The following is a 17331-nucleotide window of genomic DNA, read 5'->3' as shown; positions in this document are numbered from 1 at the left end:
CCTCCGGTTCTCAGTCTCTGCGCTTCTTTAAAGTGGCCACCTGAGCAAAGACTGGTACACAATCTCAAGTAACACACACTTTAGCTTGAGCAGTCTTGATTTCCCTGCTTGCTAAGTTTGAGTAATGAAGCAAGTAGAGAAGCTAGAATTCGGACGTGTGCATTCTGTGCAAAAGTCCTCCATCAGTCCGTTCCAGTCACCGACCACTTATGTAGGACTGAGCCTAACTTGGTTGCAGTTGCAGAATAAAGTCAATAGAAGCTGTTTCCATAGGCTTTTTTCATGTTGGTATTCTGTAATTGCCTCTAAGAGTTGGTCAGAAAATAAACCAGGAAGAGAAGATGCCAATTTCTTGTACTCACAGAAAAAGGCATGCCCCAGCCTCCCTTTAGTAGTTAAAAAGAATCAGCAACTTTCCAGGACTGGGGAAAATGGCTCAGGCAGTAAAATGCTTATCTTGCAAACAGGAGGACCTGGATTGATCGCCAGAATCCATGTTCAAAAAGGTCAGGCTCAGTGGCTGTACTTGAAGTCCCAGTGCAGGGGAAGAAGAGGTAAGTGGATCCCAATGACTCCTTCACCATACAGCCTGGAATAGTTGGTGACTTCTCGGCCAACGAGAGACCCTGCATCAAAAGAACAAACAAAAAATGTGAACAGTGCTTGAGAAACAACAATCAAGATTATCTGCTGACTTTATATGTGTGTGCAGCCACACACACACACACACACACACACACACACACACACACACACACACACACACACCAGTAACCTCACTTTGGAGTTGCAATCTCCAGTCCTCAGCTGGCCCCTTTTTTCTATCTTCAAGTTCTCCTGATGTTTTCATACCTGCCATATACCCTACTTACGGTTCCCCACAAGTCTTTCACTTGCACTTCACCCTTCCTCCAGCGGAGGTCTATCCATTGGCTTGTTTTAAATACTTCATTTTCTATTTTATTTTATGTCCATGTGGATGTTTTGCCTGCATATAAGCTTGTGCACTGCTTGCGTACCTGGTGCCTACCAAGTCCAGAAGAGGGCATCAGATCCCTTGAATTACAGGTGGTTGTGAGCCACCATGTGGTTGCTGGGAATGAAATTCTGGTCCTCTGGAAGAGCAGCTGGTGCTCTTAACCACTGAGCTATATGTCCAGCCCCTAGTGGCTCATTTTCAGAAGCAATCTTCTGTCTCTTGACACATGGGAAAAATCGGTCTAGTATTTCTGTGGAGGGAGTTATCCCTAACTCATAGTCACTAATATCTCAGAGGTTGTATTGTTATCACCAAACCTGTGGGACTTTGCTTCTGGCCTTCCAGAAAATACATATCTGTGTTCCTCAACATTGACTCAGATATACATTGATGAAGAAATGCTCAGTGTCATCCATTTATTCACTAAGTAAATATTTTCTTCCTTCCCTAAGATAGGATCTCTTGTAGCCAAGAGTAACTTGAAATCTTGGTCCTCCTACCTCTACCTACTGAGTGCTAGGCTTATCAGTATGTGCCACCATGCTGGATTTGTAGAGTATACAGGATCAAGCCCAGGGCTTCCTGCATGGTAAGCAACACTACAGAGACCGAGCTACATTCCCAGACAATATTCTACACTCATTCATGTATAATAAGCTATGAAATTATAATGTGAATTTCTTAGATTTTTAGATTGTGTTTAAGACAAAAGTCAGCAATATTTAGGGCAAAGAAACAACCTTCCTTCCTTCTTTCTTTCCTTTCTTTCTTCCTTCCTTTCTTTCTTTTTTTTAGTTTCTCTCTCTATCTCTCTCTGTCTCTCTTTTCCTTTTTTTCTTTCTTCCTTGTGTTCTTTTTTAAAGAGAAAGTTTCACACAGAAGCCCAGGCAAACCTGAAATTTATGGAGTCCCAGGTCATGATGATCTTCCTGCCTCAGCCTCCCAAGTAATGATATTCTAGACATTAGCTACCTTGTCCCAGGAAAACTATTTTTAAATGCATCTGGATCCACCAAAGGCAGAAGCTGAAGTCAATAGACAGTAGACAAGGCCTGTGATAAATCAAGTGTTCCACGCTCAGCTTAAATAATGCCCTCGACCATCATCCAAAGGGCAAAGCATTCAACCAGGTGTTTATCAGAATTCTAATATCCCTGCAAAGATGGGCTGCATGAATCACACTTCAGTCTCATTGGAAAGGTAGGAAAACAAGGGTATGTTTTATTCTAATGGATTTCTCTAGCTTCCAATCACTTTTATTTGAACACCCTCCTTTCTGAGAAATGAGTTCTTTAAAAAACAAACAAACAAACTATATAGCTTCTAAACACCCATGTACAACTAGTATTAAACTTTATCTCCTTGCAATTAGCGTTTGTGCACAAAGCAATTAATTAGATTACAGTATTGGCCATGTTTTTTCTTCACTAGAAACTAAAGGATTAAAATGCTGATGTCTTTAAAAAAAAGAGAGAGAGAGAGAGAAATAATTACTTCACTGACCTTGATTAATTAATTATAAACTATCCCCAAGCCCTTCAACAAACATAGCACTCTGTGGACTTAACTCCCTTCTACATTATGTAATTGGACAAGCTTCAGGTATAGATATAATTGCTTCAGAGCAGAGTTACTGGTACAGCGGTCCGGACTGACCCCTCCATTCCAAGGTTTCTGAGATGTTTTTACTTCAAACATGTCAGTTCCATCACAGGCCACTAGTTAAAAATTTCACTTAGAGAAGTAAGGTCTTTATTAATCTGGGTTCCGTGGGTGGTTTGGACAGGTGATAGCACATTCTTGCACAATGAGATGCAGCATCACCCTGCCTCAGTATTTCCACTCCAAATGGAATCAACCTCTCAGTGACTGATCAGATTTAAATGGGATATCCTTATAAGATCCCTGCCTCGGCCGGGCGGTGGTGGCGCACGCCTTTAATCCCAGCACTCGGGAGGCAGAGCCAGGCGGATCTTTGTGAGTTCGAGGCCAGCCTGGTCTAGAGAGCGAGATCCAGGAAAGGCGTAAAGCTACACAGAGAAACCCTGTCTGAAAAAAAAGAAAAGAAAAAAAAAAGATCCCTGCCTTACCCAGGCCTGCAGAACACTCAGAAATAAAAAGTGGGAAGAATGAAGAGACAGAAAAAGAGAAGTTCTGAGACACGCGGTCTTCTGAACATGACGTGGCTATTGCACGAGTGAACTCATAGACCTGGGATTATCCTGACATCACCAAGCCATCCAAAATCCCTTCATGGATTGGGTAGGAACTCCGGAGGTCCCACTTTCAATGTCAATCACTTTCAATGATTGACAGTTGAAAGCTGATGGGGAGGAAGAATCATTCCTCTTTGTGCTGGGTCCCACTGTTAGGTTCCCTGTGCTCCAGTGAATAGCCCAACACCTATGCAGATATGGACAACACTAATTGAACTTAGTTGTGGGAGCCCATTTTCAGGTTCCCAGTGGCTTTACCCAGCAGATCTGCGTAGCGAGTGTAATTGGACCACGAACCTGAGTGCAGGTGTCTGAGATGATCTGCACTTAGCTGTGCTGGGGGGAAGTCTTTTGCTCCACCTCTTGGCGTTTCTATAAATACCCTAGGGCAGAGACAATCAGGGCTCATTGGAATAGGTTCCAGGCCCGCTGGAGGTTATCCTGTATTTTCTATCTGTTCATCTCCACACTCTAAATCTTTTTATCTAATACTTCCTGCAGCTCTCTCAGGACAACTCTTGGGAACTGTGGGGTTGGTGGGTAAATCCCCCGCACTTAGTCTGTTACTACAGGAAGGAGGAAGAAGAGGACAGTGACATGAAGCTGGGAGTGGAACTTATTGGGGTAGGGGATGCAGGAAAGTTAGAGAGGTGAAATAGGGTTTGATACAATCATACTTAATTACATACACACATTTTCAAAGGATACATTTTAATAAAATGTAGTCAACTGCTGATTTGTGGCACCCAATGTCCCAGAGGGAGGCTCAACCTAAAAGCCATAGTTTCTCACACTATGGGGTAGAGTGGGAATAAGCCTGATCTCCACAGAATACTGAGAACCACAGAGAAAAGGGAGTTCATTTCCCTCCCAAATGTCCCTGAAGTTGACACTGTTCGGATTGTATGTTGGAAAGTAGAGATGCCCCTTACTGTTTGAGTGAGTTGACCTGAACTTTCAGCTCCTCATAATGAAGGCATCTTAACAGTACCCTGCTGCTTTGTAGGACTCTTGATGGCAGGACACAAGGTAACGACTCTTGAACAGATTCAAATTGGAACATTCTGTTGTTAGCAACTTGAAATGAGACTCCTGCTAGGCAGATGCATGTGGTAGGCTGCTCCCAGGGTCAGAATAGTGGGGAAAATGGAGTTTTAAGGAGTAGCTTAAGCTTGGCAATCAGGGAGTAGGCTTATCTAGATTTCCAAGACTTCTTGTGCATTGGCTACAGTGAACAATTATCCTACTTAGGACGCAGGCACTGGCCAAGAGTCCAATACTTAACCCCAAAGAGTGAAGGCTGGTGCATAGTGACTGTAAAATGTGAAGAGTCTAAGAATAGTCTAGAGTGGGCCTTCTCAAGAAGATGAGTTGTCCTGCTTCTAGCCAGTGCCTCACACTCCCTCAAGACAGCACAACCCCAAACAAAAATGACTATGTTACACCTTGTTGACCAAAATAAGCAACAATTGCCATTTGCCTTTGAACAAGCTTCCCGGGCAAATGGATTTCTCATTTCTATACTTCCAGGAGCTGTGTAACCCAAAAAAATCCCAGACATTCTTGAACACTAAGTGCACTCAAATATACTCAGACACATTAAGCCCCACTCACACACATACATGCACATACACATACTCATACACACAAACACATAATACAGGAATGCACTTACATGCCCATATGTGTGCACATATATACACAAAGTTTTACTCACACACATAAATACACTCACACACAGATTCTTATACTTGCACAGCAGCACATTATAAACATACTCCTCCCCACATGCACACACACCCATATGCACACATGAAGCAGGCTCATGCTCACATACTTTTAGAAACATACACAGGGTGCATGCACATACCTGCACATGTACGCACACACTCATGTTCACATCCACTCCCACATTTACAAATATACTCACACCCCACACTCTGGTGGCAGTTTTCAGTGATGAATACTGAATGTCCTTATCCTCCAGCCACCCCGTTCCTGCCCTCTCCCAAGCAAGGTAAGAGGCAGTTCAAGGAGAAGCCACAATGACATAGCCAGGAGTGAAGACATCTGAAGTACAGATGTTCCCAGTCAGAGAAATAGGCCAGGACTCAGCAGTCTGACACTGCAGGTGGAACGGAGCCACACAAATCCACCACTCTCCAATAGGTCTCAAATCTCTGCCTTCTGAGTTACTTTAGAATGCTATCTTCTGAAACATAAAGCATGGTCTCCTCTTTATTGGAAGATTAAGAGAAGAGATTAGTTCAAAACCTCCTAAAATCTCCCTCAGGTGCAGACACTGAGTAGAGAGAGCATCAAAAAGGAAATGTACCAGAGAACTAGGAAGAGGTGTATCAATGGAGAAGAAATATCAAGGCGGCTTTCTCCCAAAGCTTCCTGAGGCTCAGATCTTATAGACAGTGGGATTACCTTTTCAAGCCATTTTAAAGAAGCGTTCTTTTGGAATGATCATTCAAATTGAGTCGACCTGAAAGCAAAGACAGGCAAACTGTAACTTCACAGATCCCGAGAATCTACATAAGAATGAGTGCCATTACAGTCACCATCTTCTTCAAAGAGCATCTTAGAGTTTGATGTGCTGCTGCTGGGACTGAGGTGCTAAAAATCGGAGCTCCTAAATTCTTTTCTCTAAGTAACTTACAAAACAAGATAGTCATTAGTCTAGGCAAAAAAATCAATCAGGAAAAACTCCTCCCTACAGAGTCCCAGGAGATGGTGACTGTGCTAGCAATGGAATAGTGCTACAAAGCATGCGCGCACTGTGGCTAGGTTATAAGTTAACAGTCACAGCAATGCCACATCCTCCAGGTAGGCAGCTTCCCCAGGCCCTAGTTGCCCTTCGACTTCTATTGCACTATATAGTTTTTCTCTCAGAATTACTGCCCCGAATAGCACAGTAGCTTCTAGAACTGCAGCCATGGACTTTATGAAGTCTGTCTGATACAACTTTGCATGTTTTTCTTTCTATTTCTGTGCTAAGAATTCTTTCCCTACCACTTTGGAATCTTGAACTCTATGTCTAAAGCTCTCTCCCTGACCATGATTCTGCTTGTCCACCACGCAGATTTCCTCCAATCTTGCTTAAGGCCAAAATGTCATGGGTACCACCCCCACCCCCACCCCCTGCGCCCAACTCCTTCTCGTCTTCATTCTCTGTCTTCATGCAGCTGCCTACATTTGCATTTTGCCTCCCCTGGAATTTTTATTTTTAACTCAAAATTGTCCTCTAGGTTCATTTGAGTCCAATTTTAAATTCTTTTATTAATAATAAAGCTAAGAGGAAACCCTGTTTGCTGTTACCACTGGCAGACACACACTCCTTTGTTGGCACTCTGCACTGGAACATCAAAAATCAAGCTGAATGAAAAAAAGAAGAGCCATGTGCAGGAAACAGAGGGTCTCTTCCTAGGTAACCGCCTTGTTTCTACCTGAGAACAATAATGATGAGACATCACCCACACTATAGAAGAAACTGAGATGATTATTTCTGAGGCACGCTGTCATATGTTCAAAAGGAATGTGAAGATGGCTGGAGAGTTATAGTTCACCAAGATGGTCCCATAGACTATAGACACCAAAGCCAGACCTGTCTGTCATCTTCACTAAAGCAAGACGTTCCCTTTGTCTTCGTTTTGGTTACTGCTTTCTCTATTTTCAGTCCATTTGTTCTTGAACACAGGCTGCACTGTCAGCATGTCCTATAAAAATTAAGTCAAATCACACAACTTTTTCCATTTGCAGCATGACCATGTAATATGCTAGCTATAGGGTAGTATGGCTCACTGATTATGGAGATATTTAAAAAAAAATCACACAGCAAAGCTGACATGGGATATATGGAATCATTTATAGAGTTAAAGAATACAGATTTGCTGATGCTCTGGGCATTTCTCTTTCAGAAATTGATTTACCACCACTGGAAAATGAAAAAAAAAAAGCTCATTTTCTTTCCAACAAGTTTTGAGATGTTTGCTTTGCACAAAAGCAAGCCAACATAAGATGAAAGCTAAAGAAATAAAATAGCTATCAGAATTTTAAAAGAAATGCAAAGACAAAAATTGAGAATGGCAACACAGATCATGGACGTCCACCTGGTTTCTGACCATGCTCCAGAGAGTGTATGGGCAGCACAAATTGGACTTGGTATTCTTTCTTTCTTCCTTCCTTCTTCCCTTCTTCCCTTCTTTTCTTTCTTTCATTCTTTCTTTTTTCTTCTTCTTTTCTTTGGGAGAGGTTGTAAAGGAGGGGAGGTGGACCTAGGAAGATGGGGAAGCGAATGTGATCAGGGAAGCATTATGTGAAATTCCCAAATAACCAATAAAAAAAATTATGTTGGAAAATAATTAATAATGGATGCTTTAAAAAGTCAGATACTTAAGTTTTAACACAGGAGGAAATTTTTTTATAAAGAAATGGTTTGGGGAAAGATAACTAGACACGTCAAAAGAATAAAGCATACACATAGTAGGTTTCCTGATAATACTCAGCACAGTTAGCAAGCACAGCCCATGTGACATGTGTCTGCACACAGTGGGTCTCCTGGTAATAGTGAGCATAGCCCAGTGGGACATGAGTAATCAGTATCAACATGGAAAAAAACAATCCAACTAGCATGCAGACTGAATTGAGAATATTAATCAGACGCAAGCAGACCAAAACACGGATTGGTTCAACTTTCAAATTCAATCAACAAGTAAGGAATCCCACATAAATCCACAGAAAGAAGGCAAAATACTTTCCTTTCCTAATCCTCCCCGAAAGGAAGGAACTTAGCTTGGCTGCAGTTCTGCCTCCAGCGAAGCTTTCATTTTTATGTGTATCATACAGAAAGAGATTGTGACAGACTCAAAGCATTTCTCCTAAGAATTCTTCTGGCAACACTACCTAAGTACATTCTCCAAACCTCACAGAAGTGTTAAGATTGAGAACCTAACATGGCTGGAAAGATGAGGAAGAACTACTGGTAATTATTTTTTTAAGGAAATATCAAAACAGTCTCATCTACACTTACTAAATTAAAAACAAAAGTATGTCTGAGTTATAATATAGCACTGAAAATAAATGGTGGGCTGGATATGTAGTTCACTGGTAGAATTGTTCCCAAAGCATAAGGGAAAAAAAAAAGCCTGAATGAAGTTAAATCTCAACTGTGTGTCTCTTTTTAAAGTATAAAGTAACAAAAAGCAATGGAGATGAAGTAACTTGTTCATGAAATTGAACTGACTCAGCTGAGCAGCCAAGGGGCCCCATTCTAAAGAACACAAATGACTACGGACATTCCAAGGGAGGGACACATTGAAGGGATAAAAGTCAAGTAAACTACAGGCAGTAATTCTGGATGCAGTCTGAGGTAATACATGGTTCACGATGTTGAAGGGAGGGAGAGAGAGGGGAGAGGAAGTGTGAGAGGAAGGAGAGGAGGTAAAGGATTACAGGAGCTGACGCTGTAGCAGTGGAAGTCCATTAAGGGAAAACCTTCTTCCTTCTGGCCATGAGGATGGAGTCTGTGGTCTGGTGGAGACATAACACTGATTAGGAAGGGTTGATCACCTAGCCAAATGACCATCCTTCAGGTAGCATGACCATCCCTAGGCAGGTTGGCTTACTTCTTGCCGTAATGGAGAGATAAGTGGGATAACTGTCCCTTTCCTGAGATACTGTACTTTCCCTTTGCAGAGTTCCCACACCCCAGCACAGGTCCCACCAGCCTCTGGGAGGTTTTGTCTACAAATCTGTCTACATTTGTGAACCCCACTTAGAAAGATGCAGCTTTCCCTTTTTACTTTTGTTTGTCTTTATTTTGAATGCTGGCCGGAACCTACACATGCTTTCTCTGGTACTTGGGGTGTCCTTACTCCTTCTCTAAAGCTACCCTCCCACCACATCGTTGCTTACCCATTCTGGGTCTGACCTCCATGCCTGCTTAACTCAAACAGAATGGCTTCTTAAAATTCCCCTTCTCATCTTTATTCTCCCCCTCCAGGCAGCTGCCAAGATTTACAGCTTGTTTCCCCTACTGTTTGTCTTTTAAACTCTAATATTATTACCTTCAAGCTTCCATTTGAATCTGTTATTAAATTATATTCTTAAAGAGACTAACAACACCAAGAGGGGACCCCTGGAGACCCCTGAATCATCTGGCAAAGAGGAAGGAACTCTCCCAAACTTCTAACAGAACACTGGTATCAAATGTCTGCAGGTGGTTGTTTATACACACACACACACACACAAAGCTACAATACACGCATGGGCGGAAAGAGGTTTATTTACACTTTGAGCTAGAAATAGGAAGAAAATATTTCTCATCTTCATTCTGCTTTGCCTGTAGCAGTGTTACAATTTATGGGAAGGTGAAAGACTTGGTAGGAAATACACATATGTGGATGGAGCTGTGAGATGAGAATGAGAACATTTTCCTGAGAGATGCCTTTTTTTCCCATTGTTCAGCCTCCAGATCCCACCTTCTGGTGCTAGGGCAGTGTTCTCCTGGAGAAATGTCAATATTTTAGGGTGTCTCTCATACTGTTACAGGATATGAAAGAATGAACAGAGAGGAGAAGACAGAAGAAGAAGGAAACAGAAAGAAGGCATGTTTCAGGTTTGGACACTGAAGTGGACTGTACTCATAAAGCAGGACATTGAAGTCAGCCTCACTCAGGGGTAAAAGATTTATTAGAAGAGTTATTAACAGGATGGAGAGCATCACCAGAGAAGCACTGAGGAGACTTCTATCCCCTGTGGCAGAGTGAGCGTCACTTCTCATAAGCTTCCGAGGGAGCGGGAAGGTCATTTGCCTTGTTGTTGATGAATAGTCCTCAGTGCAAACTTGCAATCGTGCCGTCTTTGATTTCTGGGACACAGAAGGAGTCTTGCATTTCAGAAAAAGGATGTGTGAGCTTGAGGATAAGACAAGGTGTTGGGAGGAAAGGCAAAGTTAGTTAATGTATGCTGAACCTATGGTTAGCTACCAGTAGTCCTCCCTGTCACGTGATTGGCAGCTGGTCTGGTGACTAACTGGAGGAAGATGGAGTAGAAAGAGAGAGAGGAGAAAGAGAAAAGGAAGATGTCAGGATGCTTACAGACTTCATCAAGGAGGTGATGGCTTGGCACACACAGTTTTAAATGGCAAAATGTGATCAGATAAGCAGAGAAGATATAAGATAATATAGACTATTGTCTTCTTCAGGCTTTAGAATTTTGGAGGACAAAAGCCAGGCAGTGGTGTACTGGCCTTTAATACCAGCATTCTGGAGGCAGAGGCAGGCAGATCTCTGGAGGCTGTTTTAGAGGTGTGATAAGACTGCTACTGGGTGTGACCTTGTCTACTGCACATCTGTCTTCATACTCTTTCCATTAGTTCCACATGTATCTATTTCTCTGTAATCAGAATTCATTTACCTTACTAGTGTCAAGAGTTTTGAAAGTCAAAAGGAAGAATCACAGATTTCTAAACAAAACATTAAAATTTTCATCTCAGGATGGAAACCACTCTGCAGGAAAGAAAACTTAGAGCAAATTTTTCTAGGCTAAGCCACATGTTAGTATGTGATCGACTTAATATGGAACACAACATACCCATGCAGTAGCTGAGGTGATTTGTATAGCATTTTCCTTATAACTGGACTCTCTTCTACCATTTGATCATCTATGTGACCAAGAGAAGTTATCCAGACCCTCTTCATTTTGAGTTCCTCTTTTGTGACAGAAGGTCATTGACCGAACAAGTACTTGTTAAAGGCCTCCTCTGTGCCCTGCATAAGAAGTAATAATGAGTCAAAATAGAAAGTTCCATATGGAACTTGGACTTCAGTGAAGAAAAACAAAACACAACCACTTTATTTGATATTTACAAGCTGTGATAAGTGCTCCTAAAAATAAAGGAAAGAGATGTCGTGGGGTTCCGATTTATTCAAGGAGGAGAAAAAAGTTTTAGAAGTGAAATATTTGTGCAGTGCATGAAAAGTCTGTAGATGGGTTAGAAGAATGTGGAAGCTTCTGTTTGTGTCAGTGAATCTGTGTGTGTGTTCACGTGTACCCATGCTTGTATATCAAGGGAGTTTTGAAATGGAAAGAAGAGTATGTGAAGTTGATCCAGTGGGATGAGGCAGGGTGATACATCAAAGAAGATAGCCTCCATCCAGAGAACAAAGACAACCACAGTGCAAAGTGAGACTGCAAGCCTGAGTGGGAACAGAACGTCGAATGTGAGAGCATGTTGGGGTTATCAGACAAATTCGAAGGGAAAGCATATTGAACCATTCTCTTTCTTTTTATTTAATGTTCCATTTGGCTTCTTCTGATTGACTGGAGGAGGAATGGGTCCAAGTTCATGGTGGAAAGATGGTAGGTTCCACATCACTATCCAGACAAGGAATGCTCACAACTTAGTTTCAGGTAATGAACACAATGAAGCAACCATCATTTGAAAGCAATGACACCAGAAGAAACTGGTGATGAATTAAATATAAGTGGGGAAGAAGGTATGAAAGCTGATGCTATAATTTCTGTGTGAATGCATGGATGGCTAGAGTCAAGCATCCTCAAAGTATCACATGATATGAATGTAGCAAGTATATCAAGTTCTAACACAAAACACAACTCTCTCTTCAAGGAGAGTAGGAGAGAATACCAGTTTTTAGTCAAATATGAGTATCTATGGCCACAGAACACAATGGCAATGTGATTAATTCTGGCTCCTCCAAACACCACATTTCTGAACCATGATCACTAACATCTGGATCATGAACCATCATTTATTCTCTTTGAGGTGATAGCTGTATTTTGTTATTAATACTTTACATTCCTGGAAAAGCTTAGCACATTGGACATAAGCCATGGTGATCATGGGATTCCCTGTGAGCCCTCAAGAACTGTTGTTTAAGACCTTAGAAAGCTACAGTTATGGGATATTGGGAAGTCATTTACAAGAAGTTATTTGAAGCAGTAAGATTTAAGGAGATTATGTAGGAAGTAAGTACAGTGTATGACGGCCCAGGACTAAGCCCTGCAAAATTACATCTAGACAGGACAGGTTGACAAATGGCACAAGGGCTAAGGTGAGCTCTCTGAGGACACCAACAAGATGGTTATCACAGTAGCTAAGAAAGAAGTGTTTTGAGTAGAATAAACAGGAATTTCAGTGCTACCAGCCAACTAAGAAGGAGGAAGTCTGAGGAAATGTCGTTGGAATTGGGCAACATAGCAAACACAGCCTCATAGAAACCATCACCAAATCTCATAGTACTGTTACCATGGATATCTGAGGTACGTAGTCAACAATGGCAAGCTGTAGCCCTGAAAATTCAGGCTTGTATCCAACCCAAAGTAGAAGTACATTTTTAAGATCGTGAATCCTTCCATTATTATGGTCCCTTGCAATTTTCAAAGTGTCTATAACCGACATCTTCACATTTGATAGTAACAGTCCATCTCCCAGATTGCAGGCATACTCTCTTTACTTCAAGAATAATGAAACCGTGGTCCACAAAGTTTTAGTGATGTGACAAATGTCACACAGTTAGATCTGGGCAGAGGGCAAAAACCCAGACATCTTGATTTTTAACTTCAGCCAAGCAGGCTGGAGAGAGCTGCCCCAGGCTGCCTGACTTACAACAGAGAGAAATCTTTTAAAAGAAAAATAAAGCAATGCCATTCAAGCTGTTACCTGCAGCTCTTCTGGCTTAGAAAACTGAGCTCCAATGCACAGGAGGTCACTTGATGGGTTCTAGAAAGACTGTCTGCTCCAAATAAAATGATTTCTAAGAGACCATTGTCATTTGCCTTTCCTTTCCCAGGGGCCATTCTACTTTGTGGATAGCTACAGGTAGTCACACTTGACACACCACACAGCCAGATTTCTTCTAAAGTCCAGTGCTCAATTCTGAATGTTATTTTTAATAATGGCAAAGATAACCTTGAGGGTAGGACAAGGAAGGAGGGATGTCTTCTGGAGAGAAAGACTCAACAGTGTTGTAACAATTATTTTCCATAGATGAAAGAGACAACAAACTGCGTGTTTTGTTTAGTATATGCAGATGCTGAATAGAAATATATTTCCTTTCTTGCCATCTTCTTCTTCAATTCTGCTTCCCTCTCCTTTTCATTCTCTCTCTCTCTCTCTCTCTGTGTGTGTGTGTGTGTGTGTGTGTGTGTGTGTGTGTGTGTGTGTGCATGTTTGCATGTGTGAGGTTAGGGATAAGGAGGAAGAGGAGAAACAAACAAGGGAAATTCTTTTCTAGTCCTAAATGCTGCCTGATAGCATAAGATGACTGTGGAGGTCCTATGTACTTACCAACAGAGATGATGGAGACAAAACTAAAGAGGTACATTTACCATCTACTACAAACACAGATTACAAGACTGTTCTTTTCCAGGCAGGTAGCCAGAGTGGTGAACTGAGGTTAAGTGAAGGAATTCCAAGAAAATGCAACAAAATCAACAGACAAAATTGGAGGATGTACTAGATATTGGAGTTAGAGAAAATGATAGAAACTCATGAGAACATAACTGTTTTTGTACTTGTGTGTGTGTGTATACATACATATATATATATATATATATATATATATATATATATATATATATATTGTAGCTTACTATATTTCAGAAGTCCTTAAAGACATGTAGGACATTCTGACAGTAATTGTCTCAAGCCAGAAGTATTCAGGGAAAATGAGCCACTTACATGTTCTTGTATGTATGAAAGTTTGGCTGGTGTGTAAGTATGGCTAGAAACTTTAGCACATCAAATAAGGATGATCTATTTATAGCATGTAAAAAGGAATAGAATGTTTTTTCCCTGGTAGGAATAGTCTCATAATTTTTTTTTTTTTTTTTTTTTTTAGTTAAAAGGAGATTTATTTAATGGCGTAACTTACAAATTAAGGGATAGGTAGATCGCGGGGTCTGGGGAAGGTGTATCACAGTCCAGCGGTGTTCTCTGGAGCTCTGCTTGGTCCACCTCCACTATCCAGGGTCCCAGAACCGAGTGAGCGCCCCCCGATCCAGATCTCGGGTCTCCAGGCACCTCCCTTGGCCCTGCCTTGTAGGTGTGACAGTTGCCGAAGTCTCAATGGGGGTTGGAACTTCCAGATCAAAGCTGGAATGGTTACCCACTACAGCAGACCTTCTAGGTTCCAAGTCCAAGTGGCTCAGGTAATAGCCTCATTTCCCCCAGGGCACTACTCCTTTGTGACTTCACCCACTAAGTCACCCCCGGAGACAGTGCTGAATGTTCCATGCTAGAGTCTTGGCCTCTTAGGAGGCAGGGACAGCAGGCCTGGCCAGCTCAGAGGACTCTCTGTCCACAGTGTAAATGAGGACGCTGCTGGCCCATGTCTGGCAGGGATATAGAGGGCAGCCTCAGAGGCACTGGGCACTCCCGGCACCATGGATGACGCTGCCGTCCTCAAGCGACGAGGCTACATCATGGGGATAAACTTGGGAGAGGGCTCATATGCCAAAGTCAAATCCGCTTACTCTGAGCGCCTAAAGTTCAACGTGGCGGTCAAGATCATCGATCGCAAGAAAGCCCCCACGGACTTCCTGGAGAAATTCCTTCCTCGGGAGATTGAGATTCTGGCCATGCTAAACCACCGCTCTATTGTCAAGACTTATGAGATCTTTGAGACCTCTGATGGCAAGGTCTACATTGTCATGGAGCTTGGGGTCCAGGGTGACCTCCTTGAATTCATCAAAACCAGAGGAGCCCTGCAAGAGGATGATGCTCGTAAGAAGTTCCATCAGCTTGCCTCGGCCATCAAGTACTGCCATGATCTGGATGTTGTCCACCGAGACCTCAAGTGCGAGAACCTTCTGCTTGACAAGGACTTCAACATCAAGCTGTCTGACTTCGGCTTCTCCAAGCATTGTTTGCGGGATGATAGTGGTCGACTGACATTAAGCAAGACCTTCTGTGGGTCAGCGGCTTATGCGGCCCCCGAGGTTCTGCAGGGCATCCCCTACCAGCCCAAGGTGTATGACATCTGGAGCCTGGGTGTGATCCTCTACATCATGGTCTGTGGCTCCATGCCCTATGACGACTCCGACATCAAAAAGATGCTACGCATCCAGAAAGAGCACCGCGTCAACTTTCCACGCTCCAAACACCTGTCTGGTGAGTGCAAGGACCTCATCTACCGGATGTTACAGTCAGATGTCAACCGGCGGCTGCACATTGATGAGATCCTCAGCCACTGCTGGGTGCAGCCCAAGGCACGAGGTCTGTCCTCTGTAGCCATCAACAAAGAGGGAGAAAGCTCCCGGGCCACTGAGCCCCCATGGACCCCTGAACCCACTGGTGCCGATAAGAAGTCTGCCACCAAGTTGGAGCCTAGGGAAGAGGCACGGCCCGAGGCCCAACCTGAGACAAAACTCCAGGAAGATGTTGTGCAAGTGGCCAAGCAGTCAGAGACCCTGGGCCTTAACAGTGAACTGAACAGGGAGACAGAGGAAGGGCACCCCCAACAGCCTCCAGAGACACATACCTAGTGAGCCTCTTGCAGCCCAGGGGGCCAGCAGGGAATGAGGCAGAGCTCATCATGGCTTGAAGCCTGAGTCTAGAAGTCAAGGGACGAGAGAGAGAAGGAAGACAGTCCCGGATGAGCTGCTATTTTCGTCACTTTCTTCTCCCCCCTTTGAACTTGGTAACTCAACATGGCTAGAGAAGCAAAAATCACTATAATGGTGCAGACCCTGGTCCTGGGCTCCCCTTGGCTTCCTATTAGACCCCAAATCCTCATAAGGAAATTCACTCCCACGCCCCCAGCCCAGACTGTATCCTCAGGCCATGGTTGAGTTAGCAGTAGCAGACAGAGGCTGGTTGGGAGGATTTAAGAGGGGCGGAGGCCAGGGAAGATAGCTAAGTGAGGAAGACACAACTTCTGGAGGGGAGCCGAGAAGTGCAGAGAGGGACAGGGCTGCCTGCAGAGGAAGGGCTGGAAACCAGAGCCCTCTCTTGCACCGGAGGGCTTGCACCGGAGGGCTTGCACCGGAGGGCTTGCACCGACTGCATCAGGAGCTCAGGGGCTAGGCAGGTGTTTCATCATTACCCCAGGGCTTCTGGCTGCACAAACCTGCCTGTAGGGGGCTGAGGGAAGACTACGGAAGGCAGGTTGACCCCCATAGTACCTTTTGGGCTCCCCAAATTGCTTTGCAGCTGGTTTTTCCGTTCTGCCCATCAAGGGATATGTCCCTCCATGTCCAGCTGGCACCCAGTTCTCAACTATGCCTTTAGTTGCTCCACATCACCATTTCTCAGCCCAGAAATAGGGGGCTCCACTAGTTAACCCAAGAATGTCCCACAGCTCTGTATAGCTTTGGCTGCATCCCATTCTCTTCCAATCTCAATCTGTTCCAGAGGAGATGCCCTCAGTCAGAGCTGGAAGCAGACCTTGGCAAAGCAAAATTGTCAGCATGTCTGAACCTTATAGGCAAGGGAGGCAGCTACTGGTATTCCACATGGGTGTGGCCTGCATCTGGCACCACTGGCTGCCATGTGCCGCTTGCCTTGCTGACACCATGTCCCAAGCAGTCCTCACCTTGCGGTTGTGGCTCCTTTCTCTTCACCTCACTCTGGGCAACCTCAGGGAGGTCAATTCACCTCTGAAGACTATGCCAATGTCCCTGGGCTCAGCCTAGGGACTCAGTCTTCTTCAAAGCCTCCTGGGACCAAGCAACGCTCTGTAGCCCGCCTCTGTGAATTTTGCCTGGGTTATGTCACTTCCTCTTGGAAGCCTTCTGTCCTGCCTCCTCTACTAGAAAGAGGCCTTCTTGCTTTCCCTCTGAACACAGCATCCTTGGGTCACATCTTGGCAGCTCACTGTAAGCGTAAGACTCTTTGTGGAGAGATTCCTTCCTAGGGAGATGGACATCCTGGCGACTGTCAACCACCGTTCCATCATTAAGACCTACGAGATCTTTGAGACCTCTGATGGACGCATCTACATTGTCATGGAGCTGGGCGTCCAGGGCGACCTCCTCGAGTTCATCAAGTGCCGAGGAGCCCTGCATGAGGATGTGGCACGTAAGATGTTCCGCCAGCTCTCCTCGGCCGTCAAGTACTGCCATGATCTGGATGTTGTCCACCGAGACCTCAAGTGCGAGAACATTCTG

The 17331-nt window shown here is 43.8% G+C and overlaps 1 protein-coding gene across 1 annotated transcript; it reads left to right on the top strand.

Annotated features, from left to right (window-relative positions):
- The first annotated feature begins 14058 nt into the window (after positions 1 to 14058).
- LOC128098870 (testis-specific serine/threonine-protein kinase 1-like) lies at positions 14059 to 15753 on the top strand. Its single transcript, XM_052720355.1, has one exon. The coding sequence runs from the start codon at positions 14608 to 14610 to the stop codon at positions 15706 to 15708; it is 1101 nt and encodes a 366-aa protein (XP_052576315.1). The 5' UTR covers positions 14059 to 14607; the 3' UTR covers positions 15709 to 15753.
- Positions 15754 to 17331: the final 1578 nt, after the last annotated feature.

The sequence above is a fragment of the Peromyscus californicus genome, unplaced genomic scaffold, assembly GCF_007827085.1.
Source record: "Peromyscus californicus insignis strain IS unplaced genomic scaffold, ASM782708v3 Scaffold_6__1_contigs__length_162567912, whole genome shotgun sequence".
Lineage (NCBI taxonomy): Eukaryota > Metazoa > Chordata > Mammalia > Rodentia > Cricetidae > Peromyscus > Peromyscus californicus.
Note: the sequence above shows the minus strand (reverse complement) of the source record. Positions and strands in the feature narration are given on the sequence as shown.

Bases quoted from the DNA above. Each gene is read 5' to 3' on its own strand.
- LOC128098870 (XM_052720355.1), top strand. From the start codon at position 14,608: ATGGATGACGCTGCCGTCCTCAAGCGACGAGGCTACATCATGGGGATA.